The sequence below is a fragment of the Taudactylus pleione genome, unplaced genomic scaffold, assembly GCF_031769625.1.
Source record: "Taudactylus pleione unplaced genomic scaffold, aTauple2 ptg000145l, whole genome shotgun sequence".
Lineage (NCBI taxonomy): Eukaryota > Metazoa > Chordata > Amphibia > Anura > Myobatrachidae > Taudactylus > Taudactylus pleione.
The window spans coordinates 3,630,168-3,653,295 of NW_028284547.1; the positions used below are offsets into that span (position 1 = coordinate 3,630,168).

The following is a 23,128-nucleotide window of genomic DNA, read 5'->3' on the forward strand; positions in this document are numbered from 1 at the left end:
AATGAAATAATCCACACAAATACAGATTCTAAAATAAATGACCAATGCTTTTACTTAAAGACAGCTTAATTATACATGTATTTTGCCAGTGCAGACTCACAACAAAAACATAACAGTAGCAGTAGGGAATACTTGTAAAATAAATTTGTGACACCCAGTGCAGCATACCAGTCAAAAATTTCATACATACGTACGGCAACAGCACCCTCAGACTCTCGTTGTGTGCCCTCTCTCCTTTGTCCTCCGACTGCTCCCCCTCCCTCTCTGCCAAGTTTTATACTATCATTTGTCCATACCCCCAATACATCCAAAATGGCGACTATTAATTTATTTAATATTCATACGTGCTAGACCTTAATTGGTTATATGTCCTAACCATAATATTTACAATATAATATGTTATTATCTTTTTCTATTCCTGTGTAGCCTTCAGCTCCTGCTTCTTGCAGACCAAGGCTATCTTGATTTAACTCTATTTATAAAATCTGAGACTTGCTGTCTACTAATCTGCACATGCTGAAACTGACACACATTTTAAACCTATAATTCTTATTGCTATAACATCAAGATGGCTGCTGTATCAGACACAGGATTTGCTTACGGGCCTTATCCTCTCTAGGGCTGAGGCCATGCAACAAATTCGGTCTTCTGCAACTCACAACATTTATATATTCTCAATTTATTTCTATATACTCTAATAGGGGTATTCAATATGGGTGCGATAACATCGTTTTTTGCATTAATATCGCACTTTTTAACTTTTTTGCGTTAATATCACTGGTTTTAGTTTTACATCGTATTCAATTTCAAAGACTTATCGCAGTTTTGAAAAGTCTTTGATAAAAAACGGTGATAACTTTTCACCATTGAATAGGTGTCAAAAAAAAGTGCAGAATGGGGTTTAGGGGTGCAGGCTTAAAAAAAAATAGCCTGCACCCCTGAGATTGACATTTAAAAAAGAACTGTGTCAAAAAAAGTAAAAAAAAAAAATAGGGACACCCCAAAAAAATAATTTAAAAATTGGGGTGCAAAAAAAAAAAAAGGGAAAAAATTGTTTAAAACTAGGGAAATAGGTTCAGGGCTATTCTGCAAGTATGCGGCAGGTGTTTTGTAGAATAGAATTATAGCGGCAGGTGCACAATTGAATTTTTAAAAACTTACTTTAGGGACATCAAAATATGCTAGTACCCATTTTCATGTACCCCAAATTTGATAGGTTATTTTTTTCATTTTTTTAAGTGGACCCAAGTGCTCTTCTGCAACACTTCTTCAATGTCGGGAAAAAAGCACCTGCCGCAGCTGTTTAAATCCCCGACTTTCATTTGCAGGCTAAAACAGGGGTACCCATAGTGATCCCCCATGTTTTTACAGCTTTAGGGGGGTCCTACAATTTTTTCCAGGAAAAATTCATTTTTTTACGCAAATCCCACTTCGCCAGGTTTGGAGGTTTTATATTGAATACGGGGATAAAGCGGGCGCGCGCCCGATACTTTATCCCTGAAAATTCTCCGATGTGGAGCGAAAAGTCCAGCATGGACTTTTCGCTCCCATATTGAATACCCCTATTTATTGCAATAAAAGTAATAGTGAAATACATAAGCATGTATATATTCGTGAATTTCTGACGGAACTTGTACAGTCCACATATTCCTGTGTTATAAAAAAACTATGGTCAATGACTTAGTGATAATTGTTATTGTATCTAAATATACATCATGTTCCTTATACAATATAACTTCTCTACCATAAAAGTAGAATTACCCTGGTAACCTTTTTCTTTTTACATAACTTTTTCTTTCAGAATAGTTGAGCAGGTTTCCCAATTAGAAGACACTGTGGAAAGGAACATTGTCCTCTGATCAAACCAAATACAGACATCATCTCTTCTTACACCTCTGGAGGATTCGCAAAAACTATTCTCATTTTCAGAATACAAGAAACATTCAACAACTAATTTGTTTCTCATCTAATACATGATGAGTCTCACAGGAGAGAAACCGCATCTGTGCTCTGAGTGTGACAAAAGCTTTACATGTAAATCACTGCTTCTCATACATCAGATGAGTCACACAGGAGAGAAACCATTTACATGTTCTGAATGTAACAAGTGTTTCACCAATAAGCAATATCTTGTCAGACATCAGAGGAGTCACACAGGAGAGAAACCATTTACATGCTCAGAATGCAGCAAATGTTTTGCCTCCAAAATACAGCTTGTTAGACATCAGAGGCGTCACACAGGAGAGAAGCCATATAAATGCACTGAATGTAGCAAGTGTTTTTCTCATAGGCAACATTTGGTTAATCATGAGAGGACTCACACAGGAGAGAAGCCATATAAATGCTCTGAATGCAGCAAATGTTTTGCTGTGAATGTAGAACTTTTTAGACATCAGAGGAGTCACACAGGAGTGAAGCCATTTAAATGCTCTGAATGCAGTATGTGTTTTTCCCATAAGTCTACTTTCATTAGCCATCAAATGCGTCACACAGGAGAGAAACCATATAAGTGCTCTGAATGCAGCAAGTGTTTTTCTATGAATTCCGATCTAATTCTACATCAGAGGAATCACACAGGAGAGAAGGCACATAAATGTTCTGAATGCAGCAAATGTTTTTCCGAGAGGTCATATCTTGTTAGACACCAGAGGATTCACACGGGAGAGAAACCATTTAAATGTTCTGAATGCAGCAAATGTTTTTCCAGTGAGTCAAATTGTATTACACATCGGAGGAGTCACAGAGAAACTATATAAATGCTGTGAAGTGGTTTACTAGAAAGAAAATACTTAATCACATGAGGATTCACCCTGAGGTCCTGAATAAAATGTATTTCTTAAGTTAGCTTGTATCCTCCTACTCAAGGGAGGCAATTGGTATTTTCTAAATGTGATGTGTTTTATATAAATCAGTCTTGATAAAGACATGAGAGGTTCTGATAAGTGAATTTGGGAGCACTTTTCCACTGGGACGGTCTCTCTGTTAGGAACTAGAGCTGCAGTAGAACAGACAATGGTGATGGTGCAGCCATTACTGAGCTGTGTAATATATAGATGCTCTGCTCATGCAGGTGCTGGGACTAGTAGAAGAAAGATTTCTATCCAGCAGAGAGTCCCAGCAGCTCCTCTCAGTACTGGGATTCCTTCTATGACAGGCAGAGCTATGAGTACTGGATATTACTACAGGAACCCTGCACACTGCCCTGTATCACCCTACAGGTCTCCTCTCTGGTCTCTCTTATACCTCCTTATTCTAATCCCTCATACCTTTCTATTGCTGCCTTATCTCCCTCTATTATGAATACTATGGGTTTTATTTATGGAACTGTAGGGTAATTTTAAAGAGGCACTTACAGAGTATAACTCACCCATATTTACACTGACTGCGAGTGCTGATTTATATCTTCCCCCTCCTACCCGCCAGGAATCAGCTGCTTACAAAAGCTGCAGCTTTATAAATAATGCCCTATGTGTAATGTTTTAACATGGTGCAATTAAGACACTGGTCACATGTATCCCATAGTAACCAATCATTACAACGTGTTAGCTTGCTGACACTTGATATCTGGTTGCTATGGGTTAGAGCACATTCTTGCTCTTTACACCATTTTATTAAATAAGACCCAAGGAGAGCACATTGTGTAGCAGGCTAATAATAAAGAGCATAATAACTAGTATCAGAGTAATGGTATAGATCATAGTAGCTATGACATACATAGTGATGGAACTCAGACAGACCTGTCCTGCATGTAGACTGAAGGATATGTACAAATAATATCTGTGATAACCATTTATGTTACTAGCGGCTGTCCCTGTAAAGTTGTAATTTTGTTTGTGTTTCCTGCCTGATTTTAATCTCAGATCGAAGCAAATATTCTGTTTTTAACTAATGACTAATTGTACACCATTAATAGCTTACTTGCAAGATTTTACCCAGGAAATATACCTTTAACTCAGGTTCATTTTTATTCAAGAAAGAGTACACACCTATATGAAATAAAATACAATTATATTATTATTAATAATTAACTTCACAAATATACAAAACAGTATTTTCACATTGTCAAATTACAATCCAATATTATAATCTGATTATATATGTGTGTGTGTAAGCTATACAGACTGGAGTGGGGGAGCTCTGGGAATGTGAGGGGGATGGGAGGACTGAATCCTTTGTTCAGGACATATTACCGCATGTTGGCAGCCATTTTGTTTCACAGATTGACAAACTACATCATTTAATTTTATCACTTAATCATTTCTCATAATGAATGACTAATTATATACCATTAATAGCTTACTCGCAAGGCTTTACATAGGAAATATACCTTTAAATCATTAGGTTAATTCTTATTCAAGAAAAAGGGGTATAAAGCACATGGAGGTGGCCATCCTTGATTCTTATAAATCCACACGGTAGTAAGATTGTATAAACTACAATACCTAATTGGATTCCACTATACACCACACACACCCAATTATCTGCATCAAATACAGCTAAAGCAACAATATATATATAGCTGATACTATTACTACAGCCAGCCAGATATAAACAAATATGGTACTACATCACATAATAATCATTACTCTTAAAGCTAACCAAAGCATTACAGCATTATAACCTTGTGATATATGAACAAAGACTCCACTAAATCACTATACTGTATGCTGCCCATATCACAAAAAAACACAGAACTACAATATGCAGTTAATATTCAGACTACTACATAATGTCTACAGACGGTCTACCACATAAGTACAATATTTTTAACCATTATCCATGTAAGCCATCTATCTCACATATTTAACTATGTACTATGCCAGTAATCCATGTTCCCTTTTCTAGCCATGTGTCGGTTATGCAGCAGTAGTAAAAGACATATTTGATATTTATCCATGCAGGGTTGTTTGCTAGGTTTCTCAGCGCCCAGAGCCGCCCTGTATTGAGAGATGTGTGAGATTGCGTATGCTTGTTCTAATGCTAATAGACCAACCAAACTGTCTATGTGACAACTATAACAAATAAGGAAAGCTATACTAAAATGTAATTACTGTAACATATCCTGTAACAGTCCCCATAACGCTTGTTGAATAAAATCTAGTCTGAATGATTGTGATTCTGTTTTTGATTGTAAAATTATTTCAATAGTAATTTATTTGGTACGTTCTACATTTTAGAAAATAGAAGCAGGAGAGACACTTGGGTGATCATGTAATGGTGACAATCTGACAAACTAATAAAAACCTCAAAGAAACATTTATCATTAGTAACTACTTGGCCTAAACCAATCCTCCTGCCCCTAACAGCTTAGCCAGTTTATGTCATTGTTCCTAATCCTATGTCTCACTGACGGGTAAGTATTACTGCAGCACAGGGCGGTGCCGTATAGAGATCAATGGATTTATTTGCTAACCCATTTCCCTGTATCACTTTGCATTAACAGCTTGAAAAGCTGCTTATATAGAGGAGTCCTTACATTACAATACAGCTGTATCCTCTCAAACCCTGGGAGAGATCATACCTGAGACCTGTGAGGCCATCACTGAAGTTCTGCTGGAGCAATAAATAAGGGTAATTACAAATTAATAAAACTAGTTACAATAATTTTTTCATTAAATTAACAAATAACCCAATTCTTTTAGGTACACTTGCACAAATTCAGAGATTTTTGTCAGATTATAGTCAGGTGTATGATTAACCAATCATACCAAACAGGTGATAATGATCATCATTTTCATATGTAGGTTGAAACAGTCATTAACTGAAACAGAAACAGCTGTGTAGGAGGCTTAAAACTGGGTGAGGAACAGCCAAACTCTGTTACAAAGGTGAGGTTGGGGAAGACAGTTTCCTATTGCAGGTCATACACCATGGCAAGACTGAGCACAGCAACAAGACACAAGATACTTATACTACATCAGAAAGGTCTCTTCCCAGGCAAAGATTTCAAAGCAGACTGGCGTTTCAAGATATGCTGTTCAAGATCTTTGGAAGAAGCACAAAGAAACGGGCAAAAGTGAGGGCTGTAGACACAGTGATCGGCCAAAGAAACTTAGTGCTTCAGATGAAAAACATCATGCTTCCCCTTGAAATTGGAAGATGTCCAGCAGTGCCATCAGCACTGGCAGAAACCAGTGGGACCCAGGTACACCCATCTATTTTGAGAAGTCTGGCCAGAAGTGTTCTTCATGGAAGAATTGTGGCAAAAAAAGCCATACCTTTGATGTGGAAACAAGGCCAAGAGACTAACTATGCATGAAAACATAGAAACTGGGGTGCAGAAAAATGGCAGCAGGTGCTCTGGACTGATGAGTCAAAATTTGAAATATCTGGCTGTAACAAAAGGCAGTTTGTTAGCTGAAGGGCTGCAGAGCCGTACAATAATTAGTGTTTGCCGGCAACAGTGAAGCATGGTGGAGGTTCCTTGCAAGTTTGGGGCTGCATTTCAGCAATGGAGTTGGGGATTTGGTCAGAATTAATAGTGTCCTCAATGCTGAGAAATACAGGCAGATACTTATCCATCATGCAATACCATCAGGGAGGTGTCTTATTGGCTCCAAATCTATTCAGGACTACAACCCCAAACATACAGCCAATGTCATTAAGAACTATCTTAAGTGTAAAGAAGAACAAGGTCCTGGAAGTGATGATATGGAGAGCCCTGATCTCAACATCATCAAGTCTGTCTGGGATTACATGAAGAGTCTTTGAAGGCTGAGAGTACAGATAGTCTTTCCCCTCTGTGTCTTTTGTTAAGGCTAGAAACCGTCCCTCAACATGAAGAATCCAACAAAGGCTGAGCCCAAGAATGAAAAGAGGCATCAGGAACCTGATTTTTAATCTGTCTAGTCCATAGGTTCTCAAACTCGGTCCTCAAGACCTCAAACAGTGCATGTTTGCCAGGTCTCGCAGAATCACAAGTGAATAATTAGCTCCACCTGTGGATGTATTAAAACATGTCAGTGAGTAATGAATATACCTGTACACCTACTGGGTGACCTTAAAAGCGCAAACTGTGTGGGGTCCTGAGGACCGAGTTTGGTCTAATCATATCTTAACAGAAGCTTAGGAATGTCTACTCTCTAAGGGTATGAGTTTTGTCCCTGTTAGTTTGACTAGTTTAAGTGGTTGATTGAGCAATATTAAATGGGGAGAAAACTCCAATTAGAAGATTTTTGTTTTGTGAACAAATGGAGCAAAAAGTGAAGTTTAAAAGCTCAAGCAAGTTTGACACACATTCTTATAAGGAAAGCATTAAGACCTTTCTGATGATAGTTGACTCAGAGGTATGCCTGGGTGCCCTAAACAACATAAGGCGATTTGATAACCTGACAGTTGTTGAAAGCTTTAAATAATTTATATAGAGATGACTTGATTGTTATAAGAATAGCTGACAAGGGTGGGGCTATTGTTTTGCTGGATGTGGCGTGCAATGATTATGTGAGCCTCAAACAATTGTCAGATACAACCACATAGGTTCCTTTCAACCCTTTACTGAGAGTCAAACATGAGGTTGACCAGATAATTGCCCTAGCATTCAGCAGTTAATGGATCAATAAGACATTGAGTGAATTCTTGAAGATGAAACACCCAATTTGCACTGTGATCTATATGCTACCAAAGATACACAAGTCACTCAGTGACCCCCCCAGGACGTCCTATCATCTCAGCCCGGGGATCTATGTTACGACTTTTGGCACTGGTATTGGATTTCTATATACAGCCATGTGTGTGCAAGGTAAGCAGTTATATTAGAGACATAGGTGACTTCTTTACTGGTATTGATAATTTGCTTGATCTCCCTGAGAAATGTTTTCTAGCAAGTATGGATGTCTCATCCCTTTATACATACCCCATGATGATGGCATTAAGGCCGCCTGTTTGGCTCTCCTTAAAGGGTCATACTCAGGCCCACTGACTGAATTTACCCTTTTGAATCTTAGGAAGGTTCTTGAATTATATAATTTTTTATATCAGGATGATTATTAAGTGTCAGGGACAGCCATGGGTTCCAACCTGGTGCTGGCCTATGCCAATATTTTCATAGACAAATATGAATCAACATTTATTTTTCCAAGATTTGCGCAGGACATTATCTACTACAAACTATATTGATGATGTCTTCATTGTGTGGAGAAAAGAAGCGGCTGTTTTCCACAATATGATACGCTAATTGCCTTTGACAGTCCAGTTCGCTTTACAGCTGACATCCAGAGGGGAATAACATCTGTGATACATGTAGTGCTGAAATTTAAACTAAAACACTGGCACTGGAGGAGCGCGACCTGACAGCCCTGTGCAGTGCCTTGTGTGCTTGGCGCAGCATTTGACATCATGATGCCGATTACATCATCGCATTAGTGCTGTGACACACAGCAGGCACACGCAAATTACTTCATACTCGTGGCACCCAGCGGCCAGATGGAGGTTGCACCTATCACCTAACACATGCTGGTATAGAAGTATGTATGTTTACCATTGTACTTGTGTTCTTGATAAAAGTCATACAGACTGAAATGTTGAACAAGGCAGACACAGTTGTCAGAGTGATTCTTGATCTATAAGACCCGTGCTGCCTTTTTTCCTTTGTTGTGCATTTGGTTCATATTTGAATTTCTAGGAGGGCATCAGGGCATTTACTAATGGTTAAATGTGGAGTGCCGACTCATTTGTATTTGTGTGTGTGTGTATGTATGTGTATATATATATATATATATATACACACACACAGGCGTCACTAGGGTTGGTGTTACCCATGCACACACAAACCGCCACCACAAAAAAAAAATCAAATACGGGCAGGACCTGTCCAAGCCTCATTTCTTTTGTAAGCAAAGGCAGATTTTGGCATCCATTGAAGGCGTGGTTTTGTGGGAAAAAACCATACCCATGAGCCACGCCCCCATTTTTGTCACACTGGGTGCATGCCTAGCGCTCTGGGAGCTGCTAACCATGCCCCCAGTTCCTCTATATTATACATACACACACAGGTAAATGTTTATCATTGGAATTTCTTGAACCCTTATCACCGGGCCAGCTCGGTGGTAGTGCTACGCTGGGCCAGCTCAGTGGTAGTGCTACACCGGGCCAGCTCGGTGGTAGTGCTACACCAGGCCAGATTCTGCAGCTGTGCAGTATCAATTACATTTATGAAATTAAAAAAGTATTAAAATAAATAGAAACCTTAGACATTAAAATAATGCATTTTTCATCTATTATTGCCAAACTTCACATAGTGGTACTACCAGTGGCTTCAGTATAACTGCTATATTTAGCTGAGACTACATATTAAGAACATATATAAAAGCATATTTACAAAATATGCATTTGTGGGCTATTTAGTAAGTTCTAATGGTAGCAAACTGACAAGGACAGAGTACCCCTGCTGACAGATGTAAGAGCCAGAAATAGATTACTAATGAAGCCATCTGTGCCAGGATGGTTATCACGGGGAGCTGCTTACCCACCCACAGTGACCATGGTCACCCGGAGTCTTTAGATTACCAGGAGTGAAAATGGTGTTCCATACACAAGGATAGAAAACAACATTGCTCTCAGGGTCTCATTCAGACCCACTCGCAAGCGCCTATGCGCTCTCAAGTTGGTCGTTGTTCAGCCCCTGTACAAGCCCTGGAGCGAGAGAGAAATTCTCTTGCTCCGCTGCTCACTACAAAAGGGGCGGCTGTTGATGGTGATCGACAGCTCGCACCGTTTTGTAGGTGGGGTGGCTGGCCAAATGAAAGCTTTCCCGATGGAACACCTGCCATTTGGGGGTGGCCCCACTGACATCACGAGTGATGTCAGTGGTGAGCTTCTGGCTCTAATAGAGCCAAAAGCTCACTGGGGCTTGTGTTAGACGAGACTCTACCACAAGGGTCTCGTCGCAAGCCCCGATGGTCGTGATGGTCTTGACCATCGCGACCATCAACCTGGCCACTTGCTAAAGCTGTGGGTGGTCACCCACAGCGTAGGCAGTGGCCAGGAGGCCGGCTCTGAACATAGAAGCGGCCGCCCTCATTCAGAGCGAGCGCTCGCATTTTGCGAGCGGCTCTGAATGAGGTCCTCGGGGCCTGATTCAGACCCGCTCGCAAGTGCTATGCACTCGCGAGCAGGTCGATGTTTGGCCACTGCGCACGCCATAGCCGGCTCCGACATGCGCATGTGCTAGTCTCGTCTAGTGACGGGCGCTCCATCGCTCTGGGTCTCGCACCAAAAGGGGACAGCTCTCGATTTTGATCAACAGCTTGTACCGTTTTGGAGGCGGGCAGAGGGGGTGGCTGGCCAAATGGATTCGTTCCCGACGGAACGCCTGCCATTTGGGGATGGCCCCACTGACATCACGAGTGATGTCAGTGGTGAGCTTCCGGCTCTATTAAAAGCCAGAAGCTCACTGGGGCTTGCGGGAACAAGACCCTACCGCAAGGGTCTCGTCGCAAGCCCCGATGGTCGTGATGATCGAGACCATCGCGACCATCACCTGGCCGCTAGCAGGTCACCCACAGCTATGTGAGCGGCCCAGAGGCCGCACCAAAAAAAAACAAAAACACCCTGATTCAGAGCGGCTCTGAATCAGGCCCTCAGTGTGCTGTATATGCCTTGCATGCATTCCTCAAATATGTCAGTTGATTATTTTGTATTATGACAGAGGGTCTACATCAGGGGCGTTAGACAGCAGAGATGGTGTAGTTAGCATTACGGCCTCACAGCACTGAGGTCCCACTTTGACCCTAACTTGTGGAGTTTTTATATTCCCCCTGTGCTTCCTCCCACGCCACAAAAATATACTGGTAGGTTAATTGGCTCTGTGACCGGATGGCCTCTTGCCGACTCCTGATCACAGGTTGGGAGTTTCAATACCCACTGGACTTTGGGTATCAGGGATTCCCGCTTACCGTCAGTGACTGCCTGTCACTGACTCCACCCACTGTGCATTGGGCGTAACAATGCTGCCACCACCAAACTCTACCATTGGCGTTTGGAACCGCTTCTTAGTTACACTCAGGCTTCTACCGCCGGCACCTGGAACCGCTCTGCTGCGTATGCATCGACTGGCTGTGGCCACATCTCCTGTTTGGTGTCGGCTGTTCCTGCCTGATCCCTAGCAATGGACCAAGCTCCTGCTGGGTAGCTGGCAGGGAACTTGAGCTTCGGAGATGCTTGGTTCAACCCAGAACAGTAGGAGAACTGAATATCGTTTGGCGCAATTCTGTTGGTCGCAGGGTACAGATGCAGTCGAATAGGCAAAGGTGTTTATTGCTCAAAGTCTTAAAAAAGACCCTCCCTTCGGATTGAAGGGGAATATCAGCATATAAAAGATGTTACAGCAATTCTTCTCCACACAGGATTTACAAGGATGTACAATTTTTACCAGGCACGAAGCCTTCTTTTATGCTACTCCAATACACATTACCATAGGGGGTAAGTCCGCCCCGGGTTCCTCTTAGCCAATCAGGCTATCTCACAAAACATAAATAAATACATCTTACATTTCACAGAAATTAAATCAATATCCTTGATACCACCCAAAAACATTTGGTTTCCTAAGCACAAACTGAGTTAGCATATACTGTTTCTGAAAAGGTGAATATAATGCAAATTTCTATTGCATTCATCTTTGCACATGTCTATGACTAAACCAGTTTGGGCTTTCTGAGTCTTATCACCTTCTAAGTTCTTACACAAAATAGAAGTTTCGTAAACACAAACAACCATGAGCATACTAGTTGTTACATAATAAAATGCATACATAACATAAAACTAATTATGTAGTTCCAATTAACTTTCACCAGAGGTCAAGACTGATATTGGACTTGCATACATTAACATCCTTCAATGGGACTGCATAAAGGGTGTAGATAGTGGCACAGGCTATATGAAACCACATTCAGATGGCACTTACCTGTATCCAGCAGGATCACTTGCCACTAGTTGGTAACTAGGCTTACACGCCAGGGGGAACAGAAGTACTCCAGTCACTAGGAGTTTCACAAAGAACCTCAGTAAATAATTGTATGTTCTGTATTATTACCCTATACATGCCACTACTGTAAGTTTCTAAGAATGCTTCTCAGTACATAGCCTTTCTTATGCCTGTCCAATGACCAGCACTCATTTTATATGTATATATATATATATATATATACACATACATACATACGTACACACACACACATATACACAGTAGCCTCTTAAGCTATCCATGTTGGGTCTTGCACACAGAATTGCATCACATCCCCTGGCAGAAAAGCAAAGTATAGATACTCCAACAAGTCCAACATAGTATGCCCATGACACAAGGCCGGGTTTGGTCCAAGTTCATCTCTCACTCACAGTACCTCTTAATAATCATCCCCCTAATCTCACTCACCGGAGCACGAAGGAGACACGCATGAAACATGGACGGCACTGATCACATTGTAAGAGCTGTGCCAAGTAGGCAGAAGCACATCCATGTCACCCACCCTGCACAGACAATGAGCAGTCACGCACTCAAGTAACAGACTTACCATGCCAGCTAGCCCAAGAGGCACTAACTTGATTACTGTTAAAGAAACAGGAAGCCCAGGCAGGCGGTTCTACCGCCTCAGCCAATAGCAGGAATATGGCCACCGATCCGTCTCAAATGCGGACCGCAGCTCCCAGTCCTGTTTGCGTTTTGCCACTTGACATCAAGACGTCAGAACGCTCCTTCCAAGCAAAGGGGCCGCCCCTTGTAAGTGCAGTGCAGCTTTGTCACAGTGATACAGTCTGCCAGTGGCCCACCCAGAGCTCAGCTTCCTGTCTGTGTATTGAAATAATAAATTAGCATGGTCACGGCCAGGGCACCCTCCACTATATGGCGCTCTACTCAGCTCCGCACCATGCATAATTATAGAACCGGCCCAGGACAAACGTAGGATTTTTATGAAGGGGGGTTTACACACACACACACACACACACACATACATGTCACACATACCTTACACACACACACACATACTGTATGTCACACATATATTACAAACTTACCTTGCATCTGCTGGGGACAGGACCTGGCAGGCTGGCATCACCATGTAGTTAGGCCGCTCCCCTCAAGGCCTTGGATGGCTAGATGGGAATGACCGTGAAGCGGTGGCCAGCTTAACAAATTATTGCAATATTTTGGAACCAACATTCCCTATGTTCAAAGGAGTTGCAGTTTGAAAAGCATGTGAGTGCCGAGTTTGTATGATATTTTTTATGTAGATGGTGTGGTCACATACCAAGGGCACCCCAGATGGTCGAGTGCCGTGGATTGAGCCTGTCGTTTATTTAAATTTTGTGGTCACACTTGCTAGGGCACCCTGTTTTTCAATTGTAAGACAAACTTTTTTCTTTTTCCAGGTGCTTATTAACTGATAGCCCTGGGTGTGGTCCTGTCTCTTTAAGGCAGGACCCAGTTTTCTGTTTAAAATGTATGCAAGCTTGAGGCCAAGATGGCAGATCAAGTTCATTTATCTGAGAATCAGTGTAGGGACTGGCTAGATGGGAATGACCGTGAAGCGGTGGCCAGCTTAACAAATTATTGCAATATTTTGGAACCAACATTCCCTATGTTCAAAGGAGTTGCAGTTTGAAAAGCATGTGAGTGCCGAGTTTGTATGATATTTTTTATGTAGATATATATATACACACACAATCGTAAATATATAGGTGGTGGCACTCTCCGAATTTTGTGTTGGAGAAAAACACCAGGAAGTTGGTATCTGTCAACGTTTCAATTTATCATAATAAATGTATCAGGACATTGTCTCAGAACTTGAACAATCTATAACATACTGCAGACACGCAGATCTAGATAATCCAACATGTCAATTCTTTATGAATTGCTGACAAAAATTCAGAGTGCTGCCGCTGTTTGGAGGATATATATATACTGTATAAACATTTACATGGGGAGGAGGGGTGGAGCTAAATTGGGTACCCATTGTCTTTTGGGGTGAGGGTGGGGGCTCTCCACACAGGAACATATTACCACTAGAGGGGGTTAATATTGCTGGGGACTTTTTTACACTGGCCAAGCTTTTTTTGAAGGGGGGTGGGATATAAAATTTCTTTAGGGGCCTATGTGTGTTGGGGGGGTTGCATAATGTTTCCTTGGTATATATTTTTAAATAAAAAATTTAAATATATTTTTAAAATACTATTTCAACTTAACTAAAAAACCTTTGATGGCAAATGAGCGCATGCATCGCGCCATACTTGCCGTGCACGCGTGCGCAACAGTATGCCAGGCTGCTGCAGTGTTCACACCATGCAGTCCTATGAGTCACAGGTGCGAATGCACTGTGTGTACCCAGTTGCGAGTGTGCGACTCCCACTACACGCAGCGCGATTTGCCGCATCAGCAAGGAGACACACATATATATATATATATATATTGTAATACAACTATAAAAGGAATTTAAGCTAGAGTAGGTATTAGTATGCTGTGCTGTGTATATGTAAGCAGCTTAGTACTATTAGATTGAGTCAGGGTATTTAGAGACAACTAAGCGCTGAGTGTATATGCTAATTGGTTCCTGCTGAATAGCAGGGTACCTGTTCAATGTAAAAAATAATGAAATAAATAAAAAGTATGAATAAAACAATAAAAACAACAAAAAAAATAAAACAATAAAAACAAATAAAACCCATAAGGAGAATTAGAGGGAAAAAGATAAAGAACGGGGGAGGGAGGGGTGAAATGAGACTTCAAATGTTTATGCTCTTTTAAAAACAATGTATTGGAGCAGGAGGTGGACAGAATGCAATGTCCGGATGGGTTAGGAGAGCTTGTGATGTTATGGCTGCTGTCCCTATCTGCTCCTACCTGTGGGTTGTTGTGGGAATCTTACAGCATGTTTTCTTCTCTTCCTTGCCCCTGTTGTTTAGGGGTGGTTTGACTGGAGCGTGCTGCAGTGGCTGGAGATGCCACTTGCCGTTGGCTTGCTTCTTACACGGTCCCGATTGTTCTTCCACCCTTCTCTCAACTTCTGTTTCGTGAAAAAGGTTGACACTTTATTTTTTAACCCTTATCCTCACCTTAACCCTCCTCTTGGTGCCTAACCCTAACCATCGGAATTGGTGTCTAACCCTAACCCTCCCTCCTGGTGCCTAACCCTAACCATCGGGGTAAGTGCCTAACCCTTCGGTAAATGCCTAACCCTAAAAAACACATGTCGACCTTTTGAACCTGTTGACCATTTGTCAAACTTTAATGTGTCTGCCTTTTGTCCCTGCCGACCTATTGACTGTCTAACATCTGGTATCTATCTATCTAGATATTGTCTACCTTTTTACTGTAGATCTTTAGACCGGATCTTGCTGTGTATATCCCCCCGTTGTGTTGTGTGCCTGTACTATATAAAAGGCTATAAGAACCTAGCTGGGTATAATCCTCTGCTGTATTGTGCGCCTGTACTGTATAAAAGGCTGTAAGAACCTAGCTGGGTATAACCCTCTGCTGTATTGTGCGCCTGTACTGTATAAAAGGCTGTAAGAACCTAGCTGGGTATAACCCTCTGCTGTATTGTGCGCCTGTACTGTATAAAAGGCTATAAGAACCTAGCTGGGTATAACCCTCTGCTGTATTGTGCGCCTGTACTGTATAAAAGACTCAGACCTTAGCTATGTATAACCCCCTGCTATATTATGTGTCTGTACTGTATAAACCTAGCTGTGTATAACCCCTACTGTATTGTGGGCCTGTACTGTATAAATTTGGTACTTACCGATAAATCCCTTTCTCCGATTCCACAGGGGACACTGAAGTCTCAGTACAATGGGGTATAGAAGTGGGTTAACTGGGAGCTGGCACCTTTAAAAAATTTGAATGGTAGCTAGCTCCTCCCCCTCTATACTTCTTCCCCCACAGGTCAGTCTAAATAAACTGTGCCCGAGGGGAGCTGGAAAGTAAGGAGAAAGGAGACAGAAAAGCTATAGCATTCATGTACAAAGAAATTCATGTACAGTTGTATAAAAGAAAAACAACATTCCAATCAGACTATAGAAACACAAACAACCGTCTGAACCTGGAAAACAATAACTAATACAGGTAGAGCAGCGCAGGGTGGGCGTCCAGTGTCCCCTGTGGAATCGGAGAAAGGGATTTATTGGTAAGTACCAAAATCCTAATTTCTCCTTCATCCACTAGGGGACACTGGAGTCTGAGTACAATGGGGACATCCCAGAGCTCACATCCCAGGTGGGAGAGCACTGAGAACCCTGCAAAACTGCACAGCCAAACTCTGAAGCAGAGGCCACAAAAGTATCAAAGTATGCTTGCCTGACCAAGTGGCTGCTCGACAAAGCTGGTTTAAAGAAACTCCACGAGCAGCCGCCCATGAAGGGCCTACCGAGAGCATTGAATGCGCCGTAATGGAAACCGGTGGTTGTCTTGAAGCCACCACAAGCCTGTCTGATAGTCAGACGAATCCATCTTGAAATGGTTTGTTGGAAGCCGGCCAACCTGGACGCGCCAAATCAAACCGAACAAACAAAGCATCGGACTTTCGGAGAGAAGCAGTTCTGTCGACATAAATCCAGAGTGCTCTGACGACATCTAAGGACCTAGAGGCTGGAAACTAATCCTTAAACACAAGGACCACAATTGGTTGGTTTATATGAAAGGCAGATACTACTTTTGGAAGGAAGGACTTTTGTGTGCGCAACTCCACCCTATCTTCGTGGAAAATGAGATAAGGAGGGCGACATGATAAAGCACCTAGTTCAGACACATGCCTCGCTGAGGCAAGCGCCAAAAGGAGAACCACCTTCCAAGTTAAGTATTTTATCTCCACCCTCTGTAACGGCTCAAAGGTGTCAGACTGGAGAAAAGACAATACCAACTCTAAGTCCCATGGTGCCGTTGGAGGCACAAAAGGAGGCTGAATTCTGACCACACCCTGGAGAAAGGTTTGTATATCTGGCAATAAGGCTAATTTCCTCTGAAAGAAAATATACAGCGCTGATACCTGTACCTTTAAGGAACCAAGACGAAGGCCTGCTGTTAAACCAGCCTGAAGGAAAAGAAGGAAACGTGATACCTTAAATACTGACGGAGAATTGCGTCTTTCACACAAAGCTGCATACGTCTTCCATATATACGATAGTAATGTTGAGACGTGACTTCTTTAAAAAGCCCGATTCATGGTGGGAATCACACTTGACGGGATACCTTTTTTCCTGAGGACGACCCCTTCAATAGCCACACCGTCAAACGAAGCCGCCTTAAGTCTTGATAAATAAACAGCCTCTGAAGAAGGAGGTCATCTTGTAGAGGGAGCGGCCACGGCTCGTCTATCAACAGATTCCGTATCTGTGAGTACCACGCTCGTCTGGGTCAATCTGGAGCTACTAGTAGCACCCTGACATTTTCGTGCTTGATTCTTTGAAGCAATCGGGGGATGAGCGGGAAAGGAGGGAATAGGTATATGTAGTGAAACGTCCATGGTGTTGCCAGTGCATCCACTGCTGCTGCCTGTGGGTCCCTTGTCCGGGAACAGTAAATTGGTAATTGGTGGTTCATCCTCGATGCCATGAGGTCGTCCTGTGTTCGGCCCCACCGTAGGGTCAGTTGGTGAAATACCTGAGGATTGAGCGACCATTCCCCCGGGTGAATGTCCTGCTGACTGAGGTAGTTGGCCTCCCAATTTTCCACTCCTGGGTTGAAGATTGCAGAAATCGCCACTGCAAATTCCTCTGCCCAAAGCAGAATTCTGTTTACTTCTCTCATGGCGGCCCTGCTTTTAGTGCTGCCCTGTCTGTTTATATATGCCACCGCTGTGGCATTGTCCGACTGTACTCTGATTGCCCGACCCTGCAACAGAGGATGCGCCAGCTGGAGCGCGTAAAACACTGCTCTTAATTCTAGAATATTTATGGGCAGTCCTGCCTCCCGCTGAGTCCAGTGTCCCTGTAAATGTTTCCCCAGAGTCACTGCTCCCCACCCTCTCAGATTTGCATCTGTGGTGAGGCGAATCCAATCCCACACTGCAAACTATCTTCCTGCCAGCAGGTAAGAGGGACTAAACCACCAAATGAGAGATGCTCAGGTTTGGGGAGACAATAGGACTTGCTGATGGAGAAAGAGGTCCAACTGAAATGGCCGGGCATGAAATCTCACATATTGAATCACCTCGAATGTCGCCATCATCTTCCCAGGCAGATGCAGAGATGTACAGACACTCTGCGTTGCCGCAGAATCAGACGCACCATGTGCTGAATGGAGGAGACCTTGTCCTGAGGTAGAAATACCTTTTTGTTCCACCGTGTCCAATATCATGCCCAGGAATAGCAGGCGTTGTGTTGGAATCAGAGAGGATTTTTGGAAATTTAGAATCCACCCATGTTGTAAGAGAAGACTCTGGGTTAATTGAGTGTCCAGTAACAAGTGAGGTACTGACGGGGCCTTGATCAGGAGATCGTCCAAGTATGGAACAATGACGACCCCCTGAAGATGCAGCAGAGCCATCATAACGGCCATGACCTTCGTGAACACTCTTGGTAATGATGAAAGACCGAAAGGTAGGGACTGAAATTGCAAATGTAAGTCTAGGACCACAAATCGAAGAAATGCCTGATGAGGAGGCCAGATGGGGATGTGGAGATAGGCATCTTTTATGTCTAGGGACACAAGAAACTCGTCCTTCTCTAGTCCTGCTATAACGACTGGAGAGACTCCATCTTCAATTTGAAGGCTCGAAGATAAGGGTTTAGATCCTTGAGGTTGAGAATGGGTCTCATTGAGCCGTCCGGCTTGGGCACCACAAACAAGCTGGAATAAAAACCCTGACCACTTTGATGGGTTGGAACATTTACTACCACCTGCGACAATAACAGCTTCTGTATTGCTTCCTGAATTACCACTCGCTTTTCTGATGCCAGAGGTAAACCGGTAGTGAAAAAATTAGAAGGCGGTTGGATTTTGAAGTAAAACTTGAGGCCGTAACTAATAATGTCCCGGACCCAGGCGTCCTGACAAGACTTGATCCACACTTCTTTGAAGTGCAGAAGACGAGCTCCCACCCTGGAATCCCCCAAATGAGAAGGGAGAGCGTCATGTGGAAGGCTTTGTTGCAGCCTTGTCCTGCCGGGACCCGGATGCAGAGGCTGTCGAATCTCTACCACAGCCTCTAGCACTGCAGGAGAAGGCCGGAGCTCCTCTGGAACATCCTCTAAACCTTCCAGGGGCACAAAAGGAAGGTCCTGCTGTAGGTCATCTAGGGGGAGGAGCAGCAGATGGTAGGTAAGTGGATTTATCACCTGTAACTTGTGAAATCCACTTATCCAACTCCGTACCGAAAAGGACGTCCCCCGTAAAGGGAAGAGCCTCTACTGCTGTCTTAGACTCCGCATCTGCTTTCCATTGATGCAGCCAAAGAGCTCTCCTAGCGGATTTAGCTAAAGCTGAAGATCTAGCAGAAAGACCACATATGTCCTTAGAAGCTTCCCCAAGGAAACCAGCAGATTCTGCAATCTGTTCAGCCAGTTGAATGAGATCTTCAGTTTGCATTCCGGTCTTAAGACCTTCTGTAAGCTGCATAGCCCAGGCTTCTACCGCCTTATTTACCCAACAGCTAACCAGCGCTGGATGCAGTGATACCCCTGCCACTGTATATATAGATTTTAACGTGTTTTCCATCTTCCTGTCAGAGAATTCTTTTAAGGAAACAGCCCCAGGCACAGGGAGTACTGTCTTTTTGGAAAGACGGGACACTGAGGGATCCACTGCTGGAGGAGTTTTGCATAATTTCCTACTTTCAGGCAGAAATGGGTAATAAGACAAAAGCTTCTTTGAAATTTTAAACTTCTTATTTGGGTGTTTCCATGCTGAGGTTAGGATATCATCCAACTCCTCTGATGCTGGAAAAGTGACAGTCTGTCTGAATCTTTTACCAAAGATAGACGTTTTAGTAGTCACCTCTAAATCTTCTATATGTAAAACCTGGCGTACTGCAGTGATTAATGCATCTACGCCCTGAGATGTAGGTTCGGACACTTCAGGAATCTGAACCTCCTCTTCCTGAACCTCACCCTCTTCTGGCTCCTGCACCTCTTCCTCATCTGAATCATCCCAGCGTAAGGGATTTTGAATCAGTCTCTTATTAGGGACATTATTAGATGAGGCTGCAGGAGGAAACTAGGTCTAATGAAGTTCCTATGCATGAAGAGGTTACTGAAGTGACTGAGGATGGGTTAGTAACCTGGGCACTGCTGAGAGCGACCAGGAAGTCATAAGCGAATGTTGGTAGCACAGGCTTGGTGCAGCTGATTAGCCGTGAGGTGAATGATGGTAGCCCAGGCTACTTGGTGCGGCTGATTAGCCGTGAGGTGAATGGAGGTAGCGTGGGAGCTACTTATCACAGCTTGGGAGCCATAGGTTATTGGTGGTAGCGTGGAAGCTACTTATCGTGGCTAGAGAGCCGTAGGTGGTTGGTGTTAGCGTGGAAGCTACTTGTCATGGCTAGGGAGCCTTAGATGGTTGGTGGTAGTGTGGAAGCTACTTGTCACGGCTGTCAGCAGAGAAGTCAGCAAACACTTCAGAGTGCAGTGTGGAGGCTCACTTAGACAAGGGGACTTGTTCCACTGGCAACTAGTGAGAGCAGTGAAGATCCTTTTAAAGGGAGTGCTGGGTGTTGACTGGCTGGAAGAGAGGGAGAGGCAAGTCTATTGGAGGAGATCACATCACATGGGCAATCCAAGATGGCTGCGCCCATGGACCAGAGACCCATCGGTGGACCCACATGTGAGATGCCAGATCAGAGGCTGAGGACAGGATACAGAAGCCGCCGGGGAGCAGAGGGAGAGATTGCCTGCAGGAACAGACCAGTGGGGAAGCAGAGAGCTGTGCCGCAGCATCCTGAGAGGTAAGTGCCTGGGTCTGAATCTGGGGTCTCTGTGGTGAGTTGTGACAGTACCCCCCTCTTGACGAGTGGCCTCTGGACACTTTTTGGGTTTATGAGGGAACTTCTCATGGAAGATCTTGACCAGGCGAGGCGCATGCACATCAGAAGAATTAACCCAGATTTTCTCCTCTGGACCATAACCCTTTCAGTCGATGAGATATTGAAGACGATTGTATTGAAAATGAGTCTAGGATACTGTCAACCTCAAATTCCTGTCCTTGTCTAGTTTGAACAAGGACAGGTTCCTTCTGGAATCTGTTGAGGACCAATGGTTTCAGGAGAGAGATATGGAAGGAATTAGGGATGTGGAGGTATGGAGGTAGTCTTAGCTTGTAAGCTACTGGATTCAGGACCTTGGCAATTGGAAATGGACTAATATAACTTGGTGCAAATTTCATTGAGGGAACCCGGAGTCTGATTTTTCGAGTGGAGAGCCAGACCATATCTCCAGATTGAAGGCTAGGCACCGCTAGTCTCTTGCGATCAGCAAATCTTTTATATTGAGCACGGAGCGAACCTTCTACCAAATATCAGAAAACTGCTGGAGAGAAATCTTGGCAGCTGGCACATCCAGTGTCGGAAGAAGTGGAAAATCTGGAACTCGAGGTTGATGACCGAACACTGTAAGAAAAGGAGTGGAATTGGTGGATGTGTGGTAATGATTGTTGTGAGCGAATTCGGCCCATGGGAGGAGCTCCACCTTGGAATCTTGGAAAGGGGAGATGAAGGTGCGAAGAAACTGCTCCAGGTCTTGGTTGACCCTTTCAGTTTGTCCATTGGTCTGGGGATGATAAGCGGTAGAGAAGTTAAGTTTCACCCGAAGTGCTGAACAGAGTAACCTCCAAAACTTAGCTACAAACTGTACTCCTCTGTCAGAGACGATTTCTTGTGGAAGACCATGAAATCTGAAGATCTCCTTAACGAAATTTTGAGCGAATAATGGAGCCGATGGAAGTCCAGTAAGAGACACGAAATGGGCCATTTTGGAGAATCTGTCCACGATAACCCAGACTGTGTTGTGGCCTTGAGATGGAGGGAGGTCAGTGATGAAATCCATAGATAAGTGTGTCCATGGCTGTGAAGGAATGGCTAATGGCTGAAGTTGCCCGGATGAAGCTTGCTGAGGTACTTTGTGCTGAGCAAACTTAACACATGAGGAGACGTAGGAGACAACATCTGTTTTCATTGAAGGCCACCAATAAGATCATCGGATAAATTCAATCGTTTTCTCAATGCCATAGTGTCCTTAGAAATGAGATGCATGAGCCCATTGTAACAACTTCTTATGGAGGTGGGGTTCCACAAATGTCTTTCCAATGGGAGGTGTCATAGCGATGTTGGCAGTGGCAAACAAAGTTGGATCCAAGATGGGATGAACTTGTTCAGTGAGCTGTTTAGGGCCACTCTCCATGGAACGGGAAAGAGTGTTGGCTTTACAATTTTGTGAACCAGGGTGATAGGAGAGCTTGTAGTTGAAACGAGAAGAGAACATCGCCCATCTAGCTTGCCGCGGGTTCAAACAATTAGCAGATTTCAAATAAAGTAAGTTTTTGTGGTCTGTGTAGATGGTAATGGGATACTGAGCCCCCTCTAGAAGATATCACCATTCTTCGAGAGCCAATTTTATGGCGAGTAACTCCTGGTCTCCAATGGAGTAATTCCTCTCAGCTGGCAAAAACGTCCGGGAATAGAATCCACAGGGATGAAGTTTCTCGTCCTCAAAGCGTTGAGAGAGAACTGCTCCAATTCCCTCAGACGAGGCATCGACTTCCAGAGTGAAGGGTCGTGTTAAATCTGATTGTTTCAACATGGGCAGAGATGAATTCCTGTTTTAGGAGTTGAAAAGCAGAAGTAGCCTCCACGGACCAAGTGGTTGGATCCGCCCCCTTGCAGGTGAGGGCTGTCACAGGAGCTACCAGGGTGGAGAAACCTTTAATAAATTTGCGGTAGTAGTTAGCAAAACCTAAAAACCGTTGAATGGACTTCAGGGATGTAGGGATAGTCCAATCAAGGACAGATTGAAGTTTTGCAGGATCCATTTGAAGATTAGACCCGGAGATGATGTACCCCAGAAATGGTACACTAGATACTTCGAAAACACATTTTTCCAACTTGCAGTAAAGTTGATTGGAGCGCAACCTTTGAAGAACCTCCTTCACCTGATTCTGATGGCTTGCCACATCTTGAGAGAAGATCAAAATATGATCTAAGTAGATGACCAT

The 23,128-nt window shown here is 43.4% G+C and overlaps 1 protein-coding gene and 1 pseudogene across 2 annotated transcripts in view; one reads left to right on the forward strand and one right to left on the reverse strand.

Annotated features, from left to right (window-relative positions):
- Positions 1-23,128, reverse strand: part of LOC148522632 (uncharacterized) — a 184,510-nt pseudogene that overhangs the window by 70,747 nt on the left and 90,635 nt on the right. The window lies entirely within an intron of this gene.
- The window catches only part of LOC148522633 (uncharacterized), a 180,404-nt gene that overhangs the window by 27,855 nt on the left and 129,421 nt on the right, over positions 1-23,128 (forward strand). Inside the window, exon 2 of the mRNA XM_088473984.1 lies at positions 1,802-2,737. Coding sequence (XP_088330110.1) covers positions 1,974-2,737 — 764 coding nt within the window. The 5' untranslated portion in view covers positions 1,802-1,973. The remainder of the gene's footprint in view (positions 1-1,801; positions 2,738-23,128) is intronic.